Source organism: Malus sylvestris, chromosome 6, assembly GCF_916048215.2.
Source record: "Malus sylvestris chromosome 6, drMalSylv7.2, whole genome shotgun sequence".
In the NCBI taxonomy this organism is placed as follows: domain Eukaryota; kingdom Viridiplantae; phylum Streptophyta; class Magnoliopsida; order Rosales; family Rosaceae; genus Malus; species Malus sylvestris.
Genome location: NC_062265.1, coordinates 6665126 through 6686895, shown reverse-complemented (window position 1 = coordinate 6686895; position 21770 = coordinate 6665126). Strand labels below are relative to the sequence as shown.

Genomic DNA, 21770 nt, shown 5'->3' with positions numbered 1-21770 from the left:
AAGGAACATTATCCAGTCCTATTTTATCTCAAACTAATCGTATCTTATCTTATCATATCCTAATCTTATCCTACCTTATTTCCAGTTGCAAGGGGGACTCCTTTTCATATTAAATAACTTCTTATCTGATTTCTAGGAGTCCTAAGACAATGCTAACAACTAATCATTTTCCTTTACAACCTTGGTGACGTGCCCTAGCCCTATATATACACCTTTGCCGCATCATTCAGAACCACCACACACATAAGAGCAAAAAATCAGAAAAATACACAATTGTGCCGTAGCTTTGCAAGAAAGGAAGGAGAGAAGAAGCTTGGAGTTGTGCCTGCCATTCAAGACCTTTAGATTGTTTGAGCGTTTTCTAGGTGTATTCTATTTTTTGTTTTCAATGTTTAATTTTAATTGTCTTTGTTTAATTGCAAACATGTGGAACTAAATTCGTTTTAGTTAGAGGAAAATTCAAGGCCATGAACATATGTGTGATATGAATTGATTACATCCCGTTATTGTTTCATAAATTGTGAATGCAATTTACTTATCTGTTTGATAGATAACCTATTCTTGTGTGTTGATTGAGGATGCATACTTAGTTTACATGCAGGGATTTGATGCTAGAATATAAGGGAGTTTCACCTAATAGTTATGAACTTATATTCACAAGTAGTAGAGGTTGCTAGTCACGATCGTGTTAAGTAAATTCCTGGCAGGAGTATCATGCAATTCATAGTTACGGATGTCTTGTCAATGCTTATTATTTTCATAGAACTTAATGATCTTTGATATATATCTCTATTATGCAGTTCATATAGGGAACTTGATAAGAATAATTTGGTTGTGTTGTTGAGTCCAATTCAATGAATTTAGGAAAATCTGATGGTTAATTTGTGCAGTTCACAGTTAACTTGGGGCATTGTCATTCATGGTTTATAGGAAGAATAATTGGAAATCGATTTGTATGCACATGTGTCATGTGTGGAGAATGACCATCTAACTAGCTTTTCACCCCTTTCATTCACCCTAATTTCATATCAATTAGTTTGTTTTTTGCAAGTTACTTAGTTTTAGTTTTAAATTTCGTTCAAACAACCCTCCGTGAGTATTTTGAGTCAAGTTAAGTTTAGAATTCGTCAAAATCACCATTTAGTTCCTGTTTTGAGTCAATTTAACTTAGTTTGTGTGTTTTGAGTCAGTTTAGCTTATTTTGAGTAGTTTAAGTTTAGTTTTCTGTTTTTGAGTCTAGTTTAGTGATTTAGAGTTTAATTTGTGTAGATTAGCATCCCTCTTAATTTCCGGCTTAGAACGATTCCTACTTACACATACTACAACTATCAAAAAGAGAGTTTAAGTTTATGTGCTATTTTATATCACATCACAAACATTGTCTCTCATCGATGTGGGACAACTCTTAGTACGCTTCCGCACGTGTAGTGGATTTTCAAGCATATACGTGGACAACAACTGGATGACGTGGAGATGTGTGTGGCCGTTTGGCTTCACACGAGGATAACTTACTCTGATACCATAATGAAATTGAAATTCTACCATAAAACCAATTGGTAATATAAGAAGTAACCTAAAACCATATAACCACATAGCAAACTTTGTCTACGGTGGGACAACTTTCAACAATTTTATGGGTCAAATTGAGTAGCTTTACCGTCTCTTTGTTGACCCCCATCCTAACATTCCAACCACAAGGAAAGATTCAGACAACTCGAAAGATGCAGAGATCCACAAGTGCTTCCAAAGTTTCCTCGGAGGAGGACTTGCTTCTGACCTACTCCTCCTCACCCGAATCTTCAACCTTCAAACCAACCACAGACGAGGGCTCAGATGGCGACCAGCACGAGCATCTGCATCTCCCCACATACGATCCCCTCTCTCATGTGGCAAAGAGAGAGCGACGCCGCATCAGGTCCGCAGAGAACGCCATCCACTTGATACCTGTCCTGCTCGTCCTCTGCGCCTTCATCCTCTGGTTCTTTTCCAATCCAGGTACAATATACACAACCTTCCCGTTTTGCCCATTTGTCCCCATATATTGTTGATTTCCTTTCCGGGTTATGTTTGGAATTATGTTTTGTTTCCTGTATGATCGTTTCGTTTAATTTCATCTTCTCGGCAATATATTGTGCTTTTGTTTACACTAAATTAATCTAAATTGTGGAAAGAGCATTCGAACTTGGATGCAGAAAGAGTCAGACTCACACTGCGTTAGCCAACTTAGCTACACCTGGTCCGCAGTTGGGCTTTTAAATACTGTGGCAGTATCTGTTTTATGAAATATAAAAGAAAAGTTAGCTGGTTGAGGCGACATGGATTAACATTTGATTCTTTCCTACTTCCAAGTTTAAGGATTATAAAACTTTAGAGTGATGGCATGTTTTGTATTTGTTATCTACTGCGACGCCTTGGCTTGAACTGGTATTTTGGAATGTTAGTTCAAGGATCGTCTAGGGTAACATTTTAGTCCGTTCGTGTTTGGCATGTTTTTTGTTGTCCTTTCGCTTTGTTTCGCGGTCGTTTGTATTTGTATTGCTGAGTGAAGTTTGTAGTTGAACAGATGTGTGGATATTTAAGTGACTCGCTTTCTATTTTTCTTGTCCAGAATGAAAGTTATCATGATTGATGGGAGATACCGATCTTGGGGAGCGGCAGCTTTCCATCAAACATAGAGTTGGAGTTCAATCTGAAGAAACGATTTATGGATGGCGATTGGGGTCCGCCCTTTTACTCGAGGAGCTCTTAGAAATTTATATGAATGTAAGATAACATAGACATCGTTCGCTTTAACATAGACCGCGTTCATAAACAATATAGTGTCTTGTACAATTAGTATTTTAAGATCATTTCAAAGCATATTTCTCATCCCTTGTCTTTTAATGGATTTTGAACTTCAATATTCCGCCATTTTCTGCGGCTCCAACAATGTTTTTAACCTAATTAGTTCCGGGGATGATGACATTGCCGCCAATGTTACACAACTGAAGTTTGTAGAGGCTCACAGTCGAAATTTGTGTGCTCCAACAATGGTCCTAACCTAACAAGCTTGGGAAAGATGACATTGTTCCGAAAAAAACACACAACAGGGTCCTCCCACTGTAGGAGTGACCCTACAAGATTTGCACGTACAGTCAGCGGAAAGATGCGTGGCCATCTCTCGCTTCCATACGAGCTGAGAGCATCTTCTACGGACGCTGGTCCTGACTCGATGGCACCCGCAAGCTTTCTTGCCAGAATTACTGCATCTTCCAGAGCACAACAAGCCCCTTGCCCAAGATTCGGAGTCATTGGATGCCATGCATCTCCTACCAGCACAACTCTTCCTGCTGAAGCCGGAGGGCTGATACCGGGCCACAGCCACCGGTCTACGAGTGGTGTTCCAATGATTGTGTCATCCGGGGTATAATCTATGATGTTCAATAGGTCCGAAGGCCAGTCTTTAACTAGTTCGGTAACTTGCTTCTTTAAAAATGGCCCGTCAGTAATCTTCGGACCTGCAATAAATGTACCACGTCGAAAAATCAACCATGGGAACATTTGTAGATTCCAATCATCGATCTGCATTGTTGGCCAGATTAGAAATTACCTAGAGATGCTCTGTTGTAGCAGACGAACCAGTAGACTTTGGTAGGAGAAATAGGAAGAAAACCGGCACGCTGTCCCTTTCCATAGATTTGATTCAACTTCGGTTCAAATGGCTGCCCGTCGGGGTAACTTGCAAGACCACGAAAAGCACAATGCCCTACATATTTAGGCTCAGGGAACCCCATCCACGTAGCTATAGGAGATCGAATTCCATCACATCCAATTACTATCTGTTGGAGTTCATCAGAACATATTGAAAAATTAGAAACATTTGGTGATCTCAGTTTCACCCTTCATCAATCTGCTCAACGAAAAGCGATTTATATCCCGGAAAACACGTATGAAACATTGTCAAAAGTGGTTATCGTATCTGAAAGAACTTTTAGTCGTTGTAAAAGCATTGTCAAACTGACAGTGTTAACGGAAATTCAGAGTGGACTGAGGGTAACCTTTGCATATAGCTGGGTACCATCCAACAATTGCAACAAAGTTTCTCCATTTTCAGTTTTTTCAATCTTTGCCAGCTTTGAAGAGAAACGAACCGCACCCGGAGGTAGTTCATTGGCAAGAGTCTCCAGCAGTATTCTCCTCTCTACAGCACGCACCTCTTGGCTGTTCCACCCATTTCAAGTGAGAAGAATGAAAGATTGATTTGCCATGTTCTCTAAGAAAAGAGAGAACGTGGAAGAATAACATGAGTTAACTTCATTACCTTTCATCTTCCTCTTTGAACTTGAAAGACCGTAGCTCTCTTCCATTGTCGGTCTTTACCACCATCCTGCACAGCTGATTCCATGAACCAGATCAGAGGAAATTGGGTAGGGTTTTTTTATTTTTTTTAACAAAAAGTTTAGGGTGAGGGGAGGCTACCCCGTTCCAAGGTCAGGAAGTACAACAAGCCTCTTTGAGGACTTACAGATTGTTTAACATAAAACGGGTGGGGCAATTGTTTCACCTTTAACAAGCAAGTAGCTAGCTTCCACCTTACTTAACAGCAAGGCGCGAAAGCCTTCGTTAGGGTTCGGATAGGTTCATAGTTCGGTTCCCTCTGGTGTAACCGGAAACAGAGCTGGGAGTGGTTGTGTGAAGAATGAGGAAACGTAGACGATGAATTAAATGTGGAGATATATACTAGTAATTTGTAGAATCAGCATGAAGAAACATAAGATTGATTAGCTTACCCTTGAATTTCAAGAAACTGAGTCCTGAGATGGTTTCCAACTCCAATTGCATCCAGAACTCGCCACCCATTTTTGAAAAGGGTGAGTGATGTTCCTCCAGTTCGAAGTGACTCTGCTTGTTCAAGCACCAGCGACCCAACTCCAAGCCTATTCATCCAAAAGGAGAATATTAATACAAAGTTATCATATGCATATATGTATATGTATATGTATATGTGTGTATCTTCTATTGTATGACACACTTTTAAAACTGCATGGTCGAAGATTTGACACCAAATTTTAATACAGAAACGTTAAGTGAGATTTAATGATGCTGAGATTTTGAAGTAACCTGTGAAGAGAGAGTGCAGTGGCAAGACCAGCAATTCCGGCGCCGACGATGACAATGTTTTCACTGCGAGCACCGGATTGAGCTTTGATGATTGAGCAAGAATTGGGTTTTGTTCTGGTTCTGGTTCTGATTGGAGATTGAAACCAATTGGATTGGGTGCCAGAAAGTGATCCAATTTTCGAATGGTATGGTGAAACAAGTGGGTTGTGAAACACTAGGGACGAAGATAACGTAGCCATGCTTGTTTTCACTTGTGTTTTATTATTCAATTAACATTGCAGAGTTTTGAGAGAGAGAGAGAGAGAGAGAGGAGGAGGTGTTGGTCTGCCAAATAGCCATGGAAAAAGCAGTGGTTACCATGAAATTGGATTTCTAACATTTGGATCAGATAAACCCGGGAAAGAAAGATATTTCAGAGGCGCTTTTGGTTGTGGGTCTCGTGGCTTGGAGTTGGAGGCTTGGAGCTCGTCTGGGCTGGGCTTGTCTCTAAAATCACATACACGTCGACGTACGGTACGAGTGGCAAACGATGTGATGACAATATTGCAACTGAATTAACGCCAATATTAACAACGTATATTGACACAGTGGTCCCAAATTATAAATATACTAAAACTCAAACTCGGTTGGCACTGTTTTTCACTGTTCATAAACAGTAAATATAGACTATATCAACAAAATCTACCAAATATCGATGACACGCATCAACATTCATTGAATATGGACACTTCAGTTGACGTCATCGATGGTCAGGTTATGAAAGTTCAAATATTTTTTTTGCATTTGCTTCTATTTCTCAGCAGAAAAGCCTCGATTTCTAGTAAAGTTTGAATTAAAAGTTCTTGATCATTGAACTTTGGTGGTAAGGGGCTTTTTTTATTTTTTATTTATAAATGATAGCGTTAGTGAGTTAAACAGTTAGTAGTTAGGGAAAGAAGAATCAGGGATAATCGAACACGCACCAGAGTGCAAAGCATGAATACTTACCTCGATTGCGTAAAACGCTATCTATTGTAATGAGTTTGTTGGATGTGCGTGTATCTCACACAAAATCAAAGAGATTAATACATAAAGTTTGAGGAAGCGATTAATACATATAATGTCTACTTGCAACGAATCTCAAAATTTAGATGACTGATGAGGACAACGAATCACATTCCTTTCAGAATTGGAAAAAAAATTGATTAGTGGAGAGGAATCCACCACTAAAAGGAACGTACGAATTAGGGTGAAAGGTGAAATGCACCACTAAGGTGAATGTCTGAACCCACCACAGAAAAAATTGATTAGTGGAGAGGAATCCACCACTAAGGTGAATGTCTGAACCCACCACAGAAAAAAAAAAAATTATGGATAAGAAATTTTCAAGTACCAAGAGATTGAGATCAAGTTATCAAGTACCAAGGGATTGATGAAAGGTCCTTCATTAACATTGAAAAACATGTATGTGAGATTTGTAAACGACTTCTCCCAAGTAGGGATTTGCAAATCTCTCTCACATATCTTAATAGGTTGAGTAATTTTCTACTTGTTTATCGTAACTATATCCGATTCTATCCCAAATTAAGTTAATTTCTGCCTTACCTTGGCCGAATTACTGAGTTTACTGTCTTACCTTGCTTCTCAACATAATGATTTGTGTGAATATAACTACTTTTGCAACCTATAGTCACTGATATTATCCCTAACTTGCATCTTTAAAACTTACACAACATGACATATGTAATATTTTATCATAAAAAGCCCAGTCGTTCCGTATGGAACTTATCATGGTGGATTATACAATAAAAAGGTCGTACCCAGTGCACAAGGCTCCCGCTTTACGCAGGGTCTGGGAGAGGTGAATGTCGGCTAGCCTTACCCCCATTTATGGAGAGGCTGCTCCCAAGTCTCGAACCCGAGACCTACCGCTCATGGGCGAAGGCACTTGCCATCGCACCAAGTGCGACCTCTTATGGTGGATTATACAATGCAACATATTTTGTCAATTTTCGAATGCAAAGGGTTCTGATTCTGGTAAGTATAACATGGATATATGAAGTTATGCTCTTTCCTTATAAAGTAGTTAATCATATGTAGACGCTACGAAATGTCGGTACAAGACTGGAAGAGCACGACCCTTGGATATAGAGGTCAGAAAGGAAAATTAATTAATCGTAATCCAAGTAGATGCATATGATTCTTTGAATTGTATTTACATTTGGATGTGCCCTTGGTGCTGTCAACAGTAGTTTATGTCGTAGTCAACGTCCGCAGAAAAGTACATAATATATTCGCTGGGTTTACTCTTTACTTGTTTCAGTCTTCCAAACTCTGTAGATCTCTCTCATCAGCTAGCTAAACTGCAACTTATGGAGGAAAAGATGCAGATTTTGGTGCCAATTTTGCATCCTTCGCAAGTGACCACTATTGATGTTAGCCAGCTGCACCAGGACTCTCATACAAGGTCGGTATTGGTCAAAAGTATTCACCATGCTTGCCAAGAAATGGGGTTTTTTCAGGTAACCAAAACAAAAATTGCATGTTAATTTCCCGGTTGTCCTTAAATTGTTACCCCAGATAGTATATTTAGCGTTGTACCTTCTAGGTTATCAATCATGGAATAAGCAAAACAGTCACTGAAAATGCTCTTGGCTCGTTGTCAAACTTCTTTGATTTGCCAATGGATCAGAAGAAGCTATTCTTGTCTGATGATATAAGCAAGCCAGTAAGATTTGTGACTAATTCGAGGGACTCAATCAAACTTTATGCCAACCCTATTGAAAATTGGATTGATTTATGGCCTCATAATCCCACAGAATTCAGGTAATTAAAATCTTTCTTCAAAGTTCTAATGAGTGTGGTCACCAAATAATGGGGGCAATGTTAATTTGGATTCTTCTGTACTATTTCTTTTTTTATATTTTCACGAATTCATTTACAATTTTTGCCTTCATAGTCACAATTTGTTTGTAATCGGTCCTCATAATTCTTTTTAATTTTTTATTTCACAAAAGTCGTCATAGATCTAGAATTCAGATCTTCTCCTGATCTCGCAATCTGAAACCGACAAATTGCGTAATTCAGACCCTTGATTTTTGTGAGGTTGGCCAGTAGGATGGACTACTGGGGCATAAGAATTGAAATGAGGGTCGGAGGATTACTCAATCTGTCGGCTCGAGACTACGATATCTGGAGAGGATCTCGATTCATAGATTTGAACTCAATATTTTCTACCTAACAAAGTGAAATTATAGTGCTAAGAAGTTAAAATAATCAAGGACCAAGTCCCTTCGTAATTATTTTGTTTTTCCTATTTATTAATGTGTGGTTTGAACACAATGATATCGTTGTTTAGTTGGTATTATGCTTATGTCCAAAATTAAATTATTGTTTTCATATTTCAGTTAGGAATTAACTTGATATTATTTTGTTAGAGAAAGTTTGGGAAGATATGCAGCGGAAGTAAAGAGATTAAGCATCGATATACTTGGAGCCATAGTAGAGAGCTTAGGCCTCAGTCCAACTTACTTGAGGAGCAGCCTGGGGCAAGGAATGCAAATGATAGTAGGCAGCCGATATCCTAGGTGCTCCTCATCTAGCAGTATACTCGGAATATCGTCACATACAGACCACAGTATCATCACCATCATTCTTGAAAGTACGTCGGGGGTTGAGATTATGGATTTCACAGACAATAGTGCTTGGAAGTCTGTTCCGGCAACCGACGGTACCCTTAAAGTTCTAGTAGGGAATCATCTCGAAATACTCAGCAACGGGTTGTACAAGAGTGTTTTCCACAGGGTGGTTCCAAACCCTGAAAGGAATAGGGTTTCTATAGGTAGCTTTCTTAGCCTACCCATGGAAGAGATAATGGAGCCTGCCATGGACCTCATTGATGAGCAGCATCCCAAAAGATACAAGGCAAGTAGCTTAGATGAATATATCAAGCTTCTCTCCTCCAAAGAAGAAAAATCCTACATAGAGAGTTTGAAGATTTGAATAAATAACTTGTTCGGACACTTTAGCTATGTATTGATATTTTCTTTGTTGATACATGCGATACTGCGGAGGGAAAACCATGTTAAGTATAAAGGTGAATGTTCATAACCAACTAAATATGAGCAATCGAGCACCTATATGTATTCATGTTAATAAAGATGGTTTGTGTCATTCATCCTTTATTCAATTTTCTACCATATCTTCAAACTAAAATAGTTATCTACCGGTACATGTTTGATAAGTTAATCATTGTAGCTATTATTTGCTGATATTAGGTTGTTTAATTATAGAAGTCTTTATATGTTTGGTTTCAGTTGTATTTGTGGAGTCATTTTTGTTATTGAACGTTCTTTTATTATGGATAAGTTTTTCATATCCTATGGAGGAAGAATGCACATATCTCATCTCCTGCGAATAACGCATTTTACCCTAAAGTTTTATAATTAGAAGCGTTTAGTTTCGTAATTTTTATTTCAAAATCATCCAAACAAAAATTTCATTCGTCTAAGAGATCATTTCACTAGTAGAAAAAACATTTTGCGCAACGTAGATACCTTCGTCGTGCAAAGTCAAAATTCGTTGCCTAAGGGTTTGCGCGACGCAACCTTCGTCGCACCAAGGCAGTGACAGTAGGGTTTGCGTGACGAAGAAATAACATGCGTCACGCAAAGCTACTTTGCGTGACGCACGCCCTACGTCGTGCAAAGGCACTTTGCGCAACGCATGCCTACGTCGTGCAAAGCCAGTTTGCACAACGTAGGCATGCATCGCGCAAACCCCTTTTTTGTTTTGGTCAAAAATAAATTTTTTTTAATTTTTGATAAATATTGTAATTAAATTCTAAAAAATAATTAATTAACCAAGCAAAAGTGTTTAATTTTAAAATATATGAAAATGTACATACAAGATGTCCGAACAAAAAAGAAAAAACTACAAGTGAACTAGGTTTAATACATCAGGCTACTGGGTATCGGCAGGGCGAGGTGGCTCTGAGGCCAAAGGTGGAGCAAGATGAGGTGTTGGTAGCAAGATTTGAAGGTCGAACATCTGTATGGCTCGTACAATGTCTCTCACCGTCCCGGCACAGTTCTTCATCTCCTCGCCCTGGGCCCTTAGCTGCGCCCTCATTTGCTTGCCCTGGGCTTTCATCTACTCGCCTTGGGTCCTCATCTGCTCTTCCTGGATCACAAGATGACCCCTTAGGGTTATCCCTTCCTCTTTCAATGCATCGACCTTTGCTGTGTTCGATTTGGAAAAAGAGGCACCTGTTACACGAACCTGCGCTTTCCTCATACACCGAACAACCTTGCCATGACGATGACCAAAGTTCTAATCTAGGACATCAGTCATGATCTGAAAACCTACATCCTCGGGTACCATGATGTCCTCGATTGGGGTCTCCGGAAGAAGCTGCGATGTTGCTTCTTGGAGAACAACAGTGCTCTTTTCCACCATAGTAGCCTGTAATAATAAAGAAAAAACATATAATGTTTAATAATAAAATATAAATAATATTTGAACGATTCATACATATAAGAATAATAATAATTACATGTACTTACATGAAGCTGCTCAGCAATCTCCTTACTAGGTCTAACGTAAACGTCCTTGAACATTCGATCTCTAGGAACTTAGAACCCTCCTGAAGAAAAAAACATTAAGAAAATTTTATTAATAAAAAATAATAAATAAATTGTATAAAATTTCAAAGTTAATATACTTTTACCTGACGTCGTGCCTCAAGCCTATACGAAAGGGGCATCGAACCAGAATGGTGGAGAAGTGTCTTTGACTTCCGAGCTTTCTAGCTAGCAACATATTTCTTTTGTTAAACACACAATATATATGTTAGTGCGACTAATTGAAATAAATTAATAAAAAAAAGATTAAAAAAATAACTAAAATAATAATAAATTATTATTAAAATATTACGTACATACCACAAATTTTGGGTCCATAACATGTTTGCAGAGCCACTCCCAATCCTCTGGGCTGTCCTTCAACTCGATTGGAACATGTAGGCGAGCAATCTCCGGATCATCCCATTGCTTAAAATGTGCGTGAAAATTGTTCTTCCAATGTTTGTAACAGGTTGCCTAGGGCGATATGTCCTCAACATCATAAATGACCTACGAATATGAAAAACAATAAAATAATAGTAAGAAATTTAATAATATTAAGATAATGTATTTTGGTTTTTAATATTTGTAAACAAAATTAAAAAAAATGATAAAGGCTAAAAATTAATATACTAACCGATAACTTGTGTCGCACCAGTTTCTTCGTTTCCTCGGGAATTTTTGCCCAAGACTCCCACTGAAAAGGACAATTATCTTGAATAACAACACCACAGCGACTAGCAACGCCGCTATGCTACTGTGAGGTAGCCGCTCCACAATGTCTCAAGTCATACGCAATCTTTATCTTGGAGGCGGTCTAACGTACGCTCTGTGACTGCTTCAGCATTTGACTAGGCCCCCTGGTGTTTTTTTAAGCTGGCCAAAAATACTAAAATGGTGAAAACTCTAAGCTTAAATTTGTACAAAAAATTCGACACAACCTCCACTAATAGTATAGCATTTCCCAAAACCTTAAAACAATAAAATAACAGAATTCACAACCTGCAACACATTTTCACAATCCAACAAATTTTCACCATAATAAAAATAATTGTTTTAAAATGAAAAAAAATACAATGTAGTGAGAATTAGAAAGGCGAGGAGGCCTCACCCTCGACTCTGGATGCTGAGGAAGTGTGATCAGAAAGCTCCAGCTCGAGGTGGCGCCGATGAGGCCGCCGTGCACTAAGCAGCTGAACTGAGACTGATGACGTCGATGGACGGGCACTTGAGACGCCGTAGAAACTAAGCCTCAGCCCACTTTTTTTCGGTAGTAATTATCCTTATGTTTGACCATATAAAAATCATAACCCCCCCTTTTTTTCCAATTGATATAAAATGACACCTTACAGTCTAGAGCAAGATCTAATTTTAAGTCTTGACTTAAAATATTTGTTCGAATTTAATGTGTTAATATGTTATTTATTAAAGCTCATAAACAAGTTTTGTTCTTATGATATAATCATTTCAATATTAAAAATTTAAGCTCTACTACTCTTGTTTGGTTAAAATTTTCCATGCCAACACAAAAAACAAAACCTTTATTTTTTTTCTCCCATTCAATAAATTTGCAATTATTTTGTTTAATTTATTTTGTATGGCTTAAAGGCCCTTCTTAGTCTAGATTTCTGGCTCCGCCTGACACACCCCGACCAGAGTCGAGGCATGCTGGCCGACATCCAAAAGTGACGTAACCAAAAAGGATAGTGATGCATAAAATATGGAAAATTTTAAACCCAATCTAACATTTATTTAAGCTAATAAGGGGAGTGTGCAGTAGTGGGAAGAACCCATAAAACACAAGTGTTCAAATCATAGATTACAGTATGACATAAATAGAGCAATCAAATCTAGTTAAGGTACTTGCTACACAACCGAAAATAAACTCCTATATTTATTTATGGTAATCATAATATATGCTCTAGCACTACAATCACATGAAGACTGGCACTAGGCGCATCACATACGAGTCCTAGTTGTCTATTGCAACCTAGGACAGGACTGGCACCTACAATGGATCCAAGGTGAGTGTGCGGTGCGTTGTGAACACACACGCAAAGCCTGGCCCTAGCCCGAGGCAAGTACTACACCAGTACGAGCATGCATGATGAGCAAGTATAATGTATATGAACATGGCATGACAATATATAAATCTCAACAATATAATGGCATTTTTGAAATTAAATAAAACATGGCATGATAGGCATAAAATCAATCCAAAGGCATTAGTGGAAACTATCAAACTTTATATATAATATATAAAAATAAATGCCCACTCACTAATACGTAGTCGGATCGTAGCCTCCTAGCCTTGCTTGTCCACGTACCTCCTCGAGGTAATTCTCTCCTATATGTGAAACAACTATAGTAATTAATTAATTAGGACGTACACTAAAAGGCTAGGAAAATCCCCCATAGTTTGCTCAAACGAAGGGTTTAAATATACGAAAACATTCTACACGACGCCACGGACCCGTACACGACAACCACTCGCCGCCACAAGGCCGAACGTGCTCTCACATGCCGTCAGCTCGCAGCAGCACGCGCGCCTACTTGCAGGCCACATGTCTCCACGCGCTGGCAAAAACCCTAGGGAATATTCCGTCATATTTGACAGAATATTCTGTTAAGTCTAATGGTGTCCAAATATTCTGTTAAGTCTAATGGTGTCCAAATATTCTGTTAAGTTTAACGGAATATTCTCCTTCTTCTCTGGTTATCCTCCGTAGTTCGCCATTGTCTGGTTCACCGGATTCTAGAAAAAGTCGCTAGATTTTTGGAAATTTTTTAAAAGTTCATAACTTTCTCAATTCTCAACCATTTTCGACGTACTTTATATAAAAATGAAGCTTAGGAAGAGGAGAACAAGTTTGTACCTCTTTAAAGTCCAAAAGGTGGAGGAAATGGACTAAAATTGTCTCAAAACTTTCGGCCCTAACTCCAACGTCCCAAAATGGTGCGTCTACACGTTAGCTTGACTTCTAACTTAGGTTAGTGGCCACAGGGAGTTGAGTAGGTGCTTCCAAATCTCTCAAAACCTTGTAATACAAACTAGAAATTGTCGAAGATTCCACCCCCGAGTCGGAGCTCCGGGTTGGAAGCTCAAAACTCAACCATTTTAGGATTGGTTTGTACGGATAGACTCGTGAGGATGAGAGGAGTACGATGGTGGTGGTCTGAGGTTCGATTTGTAAGATTTGATCATGGGTCTTAGTTGTTGCATAGAGAAGGGAGACTCGCGTGAAGAAAAGAAGAAGAAGAATAGGGAGAGAGAGACAGAGAAGACAATTTCTGATTGGTCAAAAAGAAGAGAGATTTCTGATTGGGTGAAAAAGTGTGGGAAGTGAAATAATTGGTGGTAAGGTATGGTCACGGGACCAACTTTTAAAACAGAAAAGTGATAAGATTTTTTTGTATAATTCAAGGTACACGAAATTTGTCTCCTTATAAAAAACAATAGTTCTAACACTAAATAATTAACACACACGTGTACAATTCTACCCATTGTTAACGCACTTTAATTAAGCGTAACTTTTTCGTTACAAACCCGATTCGGGTCTAACTCGAGCTCACGCATTCGTAACAATGAGTACTATTTAATTACGATAATTGAAAAATAAATTAAAAGCCAAATAACTACGTCCACGTCAGGGTCCGCTTTGCCAATAAGGGCATAAATGTCATTTGAGACACTCGGGAAGGAAATTACATGGAAAATTAGGGACGGGTCGTCACAACCTACCCCCTTAAAAAAATTTCATCCCCGAAATTTCAACACTACTAAAGATCATAGTTAAAGAACAAACGTGGATAAAGATCTCGCATACGTTCCTCTGTCTCCTAGGTAATTTCCTCAACATAGTGGTTTCTCTATAAGACTTTCACCATACAAATGATTTTGTTTTGTTTCTGAGAACTTTCTCTTTCCAGTCAAGAATCGTTAGTGGAACCTCATCATAAGTCAAATCTGGGTTAATCTCTAACAGTTGAGGAGGAATCACATGTGACGGATCAGAGACGTATCTCTGTAACATGGACACATGGAACACATTATGCACACTTGACAACATGCACTCTTGACAACTCTGGAGGTAGATCAAGTCGGTATGCAACTTCACCAACTCGCTCCATGATCTGATATGGCCCGATGTAACGAGAATTTAGCTTTTCTTTCTTCCCGAAACGTACAATGTCTTTCCATGGTGACATCTTTAAGAATACCCGATCTCTAACCTTATATACTCTGTCTGTCGAATGTTTGTCTGCTATACTCTTTTGTCGATCCTGTGTTGCTTTCAGGTTACCCTTTATCACTTAAATATTATGTGTAGTCTCATTTACAATTTCAGGACCCACCAAAACTCTTTCGCCGACTTTAGATCAACACAATGGTGTACGACATGGTTTCCCATACAACGCCTCAAATGGTGACATACCAATGTTGGAGTGAAAGCTATTGTTGTAGGTGAATTCTAACAAAGGTAAGCGTTTGTGCCATTCGTCTCCGAACTGCAGAACTAAAGATCTTAGCATGTCTTCCAACGTTTGAATAGTTCTCTTAGATTGTCCATCGGTCTAAAGGTGATAGACGGTGCTATAGAGTAATTTCGAACCTAGAGCTTCTTGAAAAGCTACCCAAAATTTCGAAGTAAATTTGCGGTCCAAATCAGAAATAATACTAACTGGAACACCATGATACTTGACAATTTTAGAGACGAAAAGTTTGGCCAACTGACTCAGCGAGTAGTTTTCACGAACAGGTAGGAAATGCGCTGACTTAGTAAGTCGATTAACAATTACCCAGGTACCGTCATAGCCATTACGCGTATGAGGTAGCTTGTACACGAAATCCATCATGATATCTTCCCATTTCCACTGGGGTATTGGAAGTGGTTGTAGCAACCTGAATGGTTTCTTTCTTTCCACTTTGACCTGCTGATAGACCAGACAATGACTCACGTACTCCTCAATTTCTCTTTTCATTCCTGGCTAGTAGTAGAAAGGTCGGATAGTATGATACATGTTAGTGCTCCCAGGATGCATCGCATAAGCCAAGATATGTGCCTCATCGAGATTTTTTTTTTCTTCAGTTCTTCCACATTCGATACATACATTCCATCGTCTTGCATAAGCATACCATCACGTCTTTGAATTCTGAGATCTCCCCTATTGCCGTTCAACACTGCTTACTTTAACTCCTGGGATTCTGAGTCATTCATCTGAGCCTCGAGAACACGATCCAATAAAACTGGTCTAACTTGAAAGTTGGCTAGTAGAGCTCCCTGGTGATCCACTCCTAAAACAGCTCCAATAGATCTTAGGTCGGTGAAAAGAGGAACACAACATGCATAAAGAGTATTAAGTTGCCTAAACGTTATTTCACACACTCGGGAAGGAAATTACATGGAAAATTAGAGATGGGTCGTCACACCGCCACTACCGCCTTCTCCATAATAATTATATAGATCATAATTAAACCAAGAGTCCGCAACCTCAAAACTGAAACTAAAAACCATAAAATGGTTATGAGCAAAAACAAACATGCGCAAAAACAAAACAAAAATAAACACAAAAAACAAAAACAAAAACAAAAACAAAAAACAAAAACAAACAAAAATTACTACTTACTCACGGCGATCCTCGTCAATTTGGTGAAGATTGAAGTTGGTATGTGAGGACAATGGAGGCCCAGTCGTGTGTTAGCAGTTCAATAGGGATTCTGCACTTGGCAAGTACTTGTTTATGGTGGTGAGCAGGATTGACAGTGTATTGAATGGTGGAGTTTGAACTGATTCCATAGAATTCAAGTTTGCGGTGATCTTCCAGTAGTTTGCCATTGGAAAATAAAGTTAGGTGGTTAGTGGATATAAGCTCGGGTACAAGTTGGCCTTTCCGAATCATGGTTTTGATGTCAAGCACTTTGTCATGGCTTGACACTATTAAACTGAAGGATACGAAGGTTTCATGCTAAAATATAAAAGCAACATTATGAAATCAATAAACCCTTAAATCATAAATAATTAAACGAAAGATGCAAGATGAATAATCTAAAGTGGCAGAGATATAGAAGAACGTTGCTGTTTTGTTTGGGTTGATATTTGAACTTTAGATTGACAGGAAGAGAAGCCCAACAAGAACCAAGGATGAGGTTTTGCCCGAAGCCCATCACCTAAGCCCAAATATTCATTTCAAGATTTATGAGGCACTCACCCATTAAATGCAAAGGCTAGTAGCTTGAAAGAAGTGACACTTGATGGAAATCAACCTACTTTCAACCCAAAAGCACTTTCTGGATGGCAAAGTACGTAAATTACTGATGAGTCACTACCCCTTAGTTGTTTTCGGGCAGGAACCAAGCTGCAAGCAGTTAGGCTATTCGCCTATAAAAGGAGGAAGATGGCCTAGAGACAAGGACACTCAACCAATCAAACAAACAAATACACAAACTCTGCTCAAACCAGATTTGCATACGAAGCTGTAGTCAGCCCCCAACCTCAATCATTTTCAGGATCAGCCCTTACAAAAGTCATCTTTTGTCTAGTTTAATGGCTCTGCTGCTCACCAATAGTATCGATCTCATTTGTAGTCTTTATGTACAACTCATTTCCAGTCATTTAATCTACAAGCAATGTGCAATATTAGTCATTCACTTTCCTCCGTCATTCACTCCCACTCAATGGCACAATCTCTTGGTTAGAAGGAAATCTCAGGCGCAACCTCAATCATTCAAAACCCGTCTACTAGCAGCATCTAGTAGTGGCACGCCCGCACCCACCAATCTCATGTTTGAGTAAATTCCCGGTATGTCTGCGAGGCCCATGGTGAATTTAGGGAACGAACATATTTTGGCACGCCCGGTGGGATCAAATCTTGTATGCCAATAAGGCAAAGGAAGGAACACACCTTCAGGTGGGGAGCAAACCAGAAATCACCCCACTACACACCAAGATTCAGCATGACAAATCTCCTCGAAGACTTGCAAGGACCCGTCTTAACGACGTCTTAACGGAAAGCCCGACTTCTTCTGAGAAATCAGAAAGAAAAGTTACGAAGGAAGACCTACAGGCCATCATGATGGCTGTTATAAAAAGCATGGAGAGAAACATCAACTAAAGCAACTATTCTAGAGAAGTAAGTTTGCATAACAGCAAAAATTCTATCTGGCTCTCTTAAGTACATATTGCTATTCACTGGTTGATTCTCGGAGTCCTAAACTTCTTGAGAGGCTTTCTCCATCTCCTCTACTTTCTGGGCGAGTTGGTTGGTGAGGGTCATATTTTCAACTTTAAGTAATGACAGCTGCTCCTCCAAACTCTGAATTTCAGAATCAACCACTGTGATCCTTGCTTCCATTACTGATCCTTCCTCTACCAATTGTCGGAGCACGGTTGTATTCTTCACATGATTTTTCTTGAAAGCATTTTACTCTATTAGATCTCGCTTTGCCTTAAGATGTTGATCCCTTAATGCCTACAAATTCTCGAAGAAACTAAAAAAAGACTTATACTGAGCTGGGGGCAGCAACTCAGCTTGGTGAAGTTCAAAAAGGGATTTTTCTGCATCATAAAGGACCTTAAGACGAAAAGAAACTGTGAAGCCCTTTTTTGTCCAATCCTCGAAAAGCTTGCGAGCACGCTAAAATGAAGGGGGCTTAGAAAATGTTGGAGGAGATTGCAGTTTGTTTTTAATGTGGCCGAACTTCTTCACTAGATCATGCAAGGATGTTATTGATGAAGCTGGAGGCATGTCTCTGACACTTTCAGTTGTAACAGCAGGGACAACTTTAGAAGGTAGAATCGGAAGGTTCTCAAAAGCAAGAGCGGAAGTAGGAGAAGTTTCTACAGTAGTCTTGGCTCGCTGCTCAGGACTGGGGATAAAGGCCCATGTAACCTCGAAAATCAAAGAAGGATGTGGAAGATCTCCCTTATGCACCAAGCACGGAGGGGACTTGCCTGAACCCTCTCCGGGATCCTGTTGCAACCAAGACAAATATGATAAGAGAGAAGTGTTCAAGCCAGGAAAATGTAAAATATGAAAGGTCAATATACCTGAGATAAGCCTGGAGCTTTAGCAAGAGGATGAGGGGGAGTAATTTCTTGTGATTGTTGCGAAAGATTATCTCTACCTACTGGTGAAGGAGAGATGGTACCCGAGACCTAAACAAAAGCCTGCAAGAGTAGAAGAAGAAGTGAAAGCCAATAACCTGTAAGGAAAAGAGAAGCAAGAAGATTCAAAGCAAAAATATACATGTGGAGGAACTTGAGGCTGAGAATGATTAGTCACCTCGGACGCTACAGGAATCTTAGGAACTATCAGCTCTCCAAAAGTAAGAGTTGGAGCATGCTGAAATTCTTGTACCAAGGCAGGTTGAAAATATGGAAGGATAGTAAGCTTAGAAAAAGAGTTTTGAACATAGGATGTCAGGAACGGATACGTACCAAATCATTGTCATCCTCCACATAATGCATCATCTGCCAGGTTGAATGATCAAACTGAGAAATCGGAGTCACCTCTGAAGGGTTGGGTTTTGCTTGGAAAAAAGAGGCTTGCCTCAATCGGGATGAAGGAGAATAAGCTTTAGGCGAAGAGATTTTCTTTGCCTGAATTTCCTGATACATATAATCAGGTAAAAGAGTTATCAGAAAAAGAAAGAAGGGAAAGAATTCTAAGAAAATAGAGGGGCAGTATATACCTCTAATTCTTCAAGGACCGCACCCTGGTGATCTTTAGCCCTTCGCTGCCTTTTTACATCTAATGGCGCGTCCTTTAAAACCAAATAGGGCCTTTTTGATACCGAAGGTCTTGATTACAAGAAAGACCAAACCATTGGTTCCCAAGCGTAAGGTATGAATGAAAGATTGAGGCAAAATATACTTACTGGGGGCTTTCTGTTTTTTCTTATCCATGACAACGGTAGAGGTCTTTGAAGCAGAAGTAGCTTTGAAAGACTTGGAAGTTTGGGCTCTTGTACTTCTCCTGGTTAGGGTTGCCCACTTAGATTTTAATCGTTGTTCAGGATCAGAATAAGAAGTATCTATCACAACTGTTCGTGACCATTTAGGGGCTCGAGTACTTATTTTGAGCTCTCCCTCAACCTTTAAGTCTCCAAGAAGGTCAGAGGTATCCCTATCTCCTCCAATTTCTCACATTTTAGCTTCGTTTACAGCTTCTTGAAGAATCAATGCGTCGGCGGATTCTTCTTTTGACCCAACATCTGTCGTTTCTGTGGTCCTTTAGGCTGCAGGGAATGAAAAGAATGAAGAGTTAAAGAATCATTGATGTATAAAGTTTTTTATGAAGAATGAATTGAGATAACAGAAAATACCTATCAAAAGAAGCTGATTCTTTCATGAAACCATTTCTTTCCAACTTTCAAGTTCACTCGAACTGGGAAAAGATCTGAGAGAAAGTTAGCTGAAAAGACAGTCATGAACTTCCCACAGATCTCCTCCATATTTCTTGATCTATTTCGCCTCCCACCAAGAAGAAAAGGCCGAAGTACACTCAAAATTAAGGGCCAAAGGTTTTCGGGCAACCTTGCTCATAACCTCAAGGCTACGACGGGCAGCTCGAAAAATATCTTCTTGAGGAGATGAGAGGCGGTATGAGGTACCACAATGGATAGAATAAAAAAATGGGATTGGAATAGCTTGCCTAAAGCCTAGTTGTCTACTACAGAAGTTGGGATGATAAACTTCCAGCCCGCGTTCATAACGATCACTGCGAACTCCCTAGGCTAAATCCCGCGATTGAATACAGTTGATAAATTTCTCTCTGCATGAATGATCAACGTCCTCTCCAAAAGCATCTTGGAAAGCTTGATCAAGAAACCACGGATATCTGCAAAAAAAACAAATGCTCCCCATTCTAAGTCTGCCCGAGTCTTGCAGACTCTGAAAAAATAAAAGCAGGCAAATGTTGAATGATCTATGAGGGGAGCTTTGGCTAAAATTCAAGCAGGGGCTACACCCTCTGAGAACTCCAAGTTAACTACCCAAAACTCTGGGAAGTACCATTGCAACCATAATTGGATCATCCAGATAGGCCCATTAAGGTTGGTCTTAAATGGTTCACCCCAAGTCATCTCAAAAAGGAGATGATAGAAATGAGAAATGAAGAAGAGACATGTGGCTACATCATCAAAATTGTGAAGGGCTTCTACCAAAGGAATCCATTCAACCTTCACCCCCTTGGATTTATTGGGAAATGCATGCTTGTTGAGCCAGTACAGGAAAAAATACATATGCTCCTGATCTATGTTGGCATTATATGAACCTACACCGAAGTTGCTCTTCACAATAGGGATACAACCCTTGAAAGACTTCTCATAACTCTTGAAAGTTGCTGAGTTGTATTCTAACTAAAGAAAGGAAGCCGATGTGCCTGAGCTTGTACTTGAACATTCAGTAATCGGGCGAGGAGGGAGAGCCCAATCATGAGTTACGTCCACAATTCTGCCCGATGGTCTTAGCCCAAAGACTTGTGCCATATCCAAGATAGTAGGAGACATGGGACCCATCCTGAAGTCAAATATGTTGGTGCCCGAGTTCTAAAAAAGAATAGCAGTGGTCAATAATTCTAGCTTTGGGACGACGGTGGTCATTAAGAGCATTATCAGCTCATAGATACCATTATTCATCCATTTCTTTTTTAAGATAGGCTCAAGCTCATTTATCCATTTAACCCAAGCTTCATCGTTCATTAAAGGGAAGCCACGACGATGATTTGACCACTTGGACGAAGAAATGCCCGATTCAGCCAGAAACGGGTTCGGAGTGAACCAATTAGCCTTTGGCATACTGGCTTCTATTGCAGAAGGAACTTGAGAAACCCATGCAGGTCCCAATGAATGAACCCCTTCCTCCTCAAAAAAGAGTTCAGAACCTAGACCTGCCTGAAGATGATGAAGGGCATTAAGCAGACGGCGTAGGGTGACTATACCCTAACCAAATTCATATGAAGATCGGTTTGGAATAGTTTTTGGGGCCATTGATTAGATTTGGAGGGAAATATTAAAAAAAAAATTCAAAAGGGTAGAAAAGAAGAAGCCAGAAGTAGGAAAGATTTTTG

General features: G+C 39.4%; 3 protein-coding genes and 1 pseudogene across 6 annotated transcripts; 2 read left to right on the top strand and 2 right to left on the bottom strand.

Annotated features, from left to right (window-relative positions):
* Positions 1-1646: 1646 nt before the first annotated feature.
* Positions 1647-2868, top strand: LOC126627160 (uncharacterized). Its single transcript, XM_050296586.1, has 2 exons — positions 1647-1995; positions 2609-2868. The coding sequence occupies exons 1-2, from the start codon at positions 1722-1724 to the stop codon at positions 2611-2613; spliced, it is 279 nt and encodes a 92-aa protein (XP_050152543.1). The 5' UTR covers positions 1647-1721; the 3' UTR covers positions 2614-2868.
* LOC126627158 (monooxygenase 2) lies at positions 2784-5450 on the bottom strand. 3 transcript variants are annotated; one of them, XM_050296583.1, is made up of 6 exons: positions 5101-5450; positions 4770-4916; positions 4301-4366; positions 4038-4200; positions 3590-3818; positions 2784-3497 (listed from the first exon to the last, which is right to left on the bottom strand). In XM_050296583.1, exons 1-6 carry the CDS (start codon positions 5337-5339, stop codon positions 2977-2979), a joined length of 1365 nt encoding a protein of 454 aa, XP_050152540.1. In that variant the 5' UTR covers positions 5340-5450; the 3' UTR covers positions 2784-2976. The 3 variants fall into 3 exon arrangements, with proteins under 3 accessions (XP_050152540.1, XP_050152542.1, XP_050152541.1); XM_050296585.1 differs by lacking the exon at positions 5101-5450 and adding an exon at positions 4459-4657 and having other exon boundaries at positions 4301-4374; positions 4770-4905; XM_050296584.1 differs by lacking the exon at positions 5101-5450 and having other exon boundaries at positions 4301-4374.
* Positions 5451-7340: 1890 nt separating this feature from the next.
* On the top strand, positions 7341-9263 carry LOC126627305 (2-oxoglutarate-dependent dioxygenase 21, chloroplastic-like). Of its 2 annotated transcripts, none has more exons than XM_050296760.1 (3): positions 7341-7601; positions 7772-7905; positions 8517-9263. In XM_050296760.1, the coding sequence occupies exons 1-3, from the start codon at positions 7452-7454 to the stop codon at positions 9079-9081; spliced, it is 849 nt and encodes a 282-aa protein (XP_050152717.1). In that variant the 5' UTR covers positions 7341-7451; the 3' UTR covers positions 9082-9263. The 2 variants fall into 2 exon arrangements, with proteins under 2 accessions (XP_050152717.1, XP_050152716.1); XM_050296759.1 differs by having other exon boundaries at positions 7347-7601; positions 7688-7905.
* A 669-nt stretch (positions 9264-9932) lies between these two features.
* On the bottom strand, positions 9933-11547 carry LOC126627091 (uncharacterized; annotated as a pseudogene).
* Positions 11548-21770: the final 10223 nt, after the last annotated feature.

Excerpts from the sequence above, each read along its gene's own strand:
- LOC126627160 (XM_050296586.1), top strand. The coding sequence starts at position 1,722 with ATGCAGAGATCCACAAGTGCTTCCAAAGTTTCCTCGGAGGAGGACTTG.
- LOC126627158 (XM_050296583.1), bottom strand. The coding sequence starts at position 5,339 with ATGGCTACGTTATCTTCGTCCCTAGTGTTTCACAACCCACTTGTTTCA. Across the intron at positions 4,917-5,100 it reads ACTGCACTCTCTCTTCACAG|GCTTGGAGTTGGGTCGCTGG; the intron begins GTTACTTCAAAA and ends TTGGATGAATAG. Across the intron at positions 4,367-4,769 it reads CAGTTTCTTGAAATTCAAGG|GATGGTGGTAAAGACCGACA; the intron begins GTAAGCTAATCA and ends TCAGCTGTGCAG.
- LOC126627305 (XM_050296759.1), top strand. The coding sequence starts at position 7,452 with ATGGAGGAAAAGATGCAGATTTTGGTGCCAATTTTGCATCCTTCGCAA. Across the intron at positions 7,602-7,687 it reads AAGAAATGGGGTTTTTTCAG|GTTATCAATCATGGAATAAG; the intron begins GTAACCAAAACA and ends TGTACCTTCTAG. Across the intron at positions 7,906-8,516 it reads CATAATCCCACAGAATTCAG|AGAAAGTTTGGGAAGATATG; the intron begins GTAATTAAAATC and ends TTATTTTGTTAG.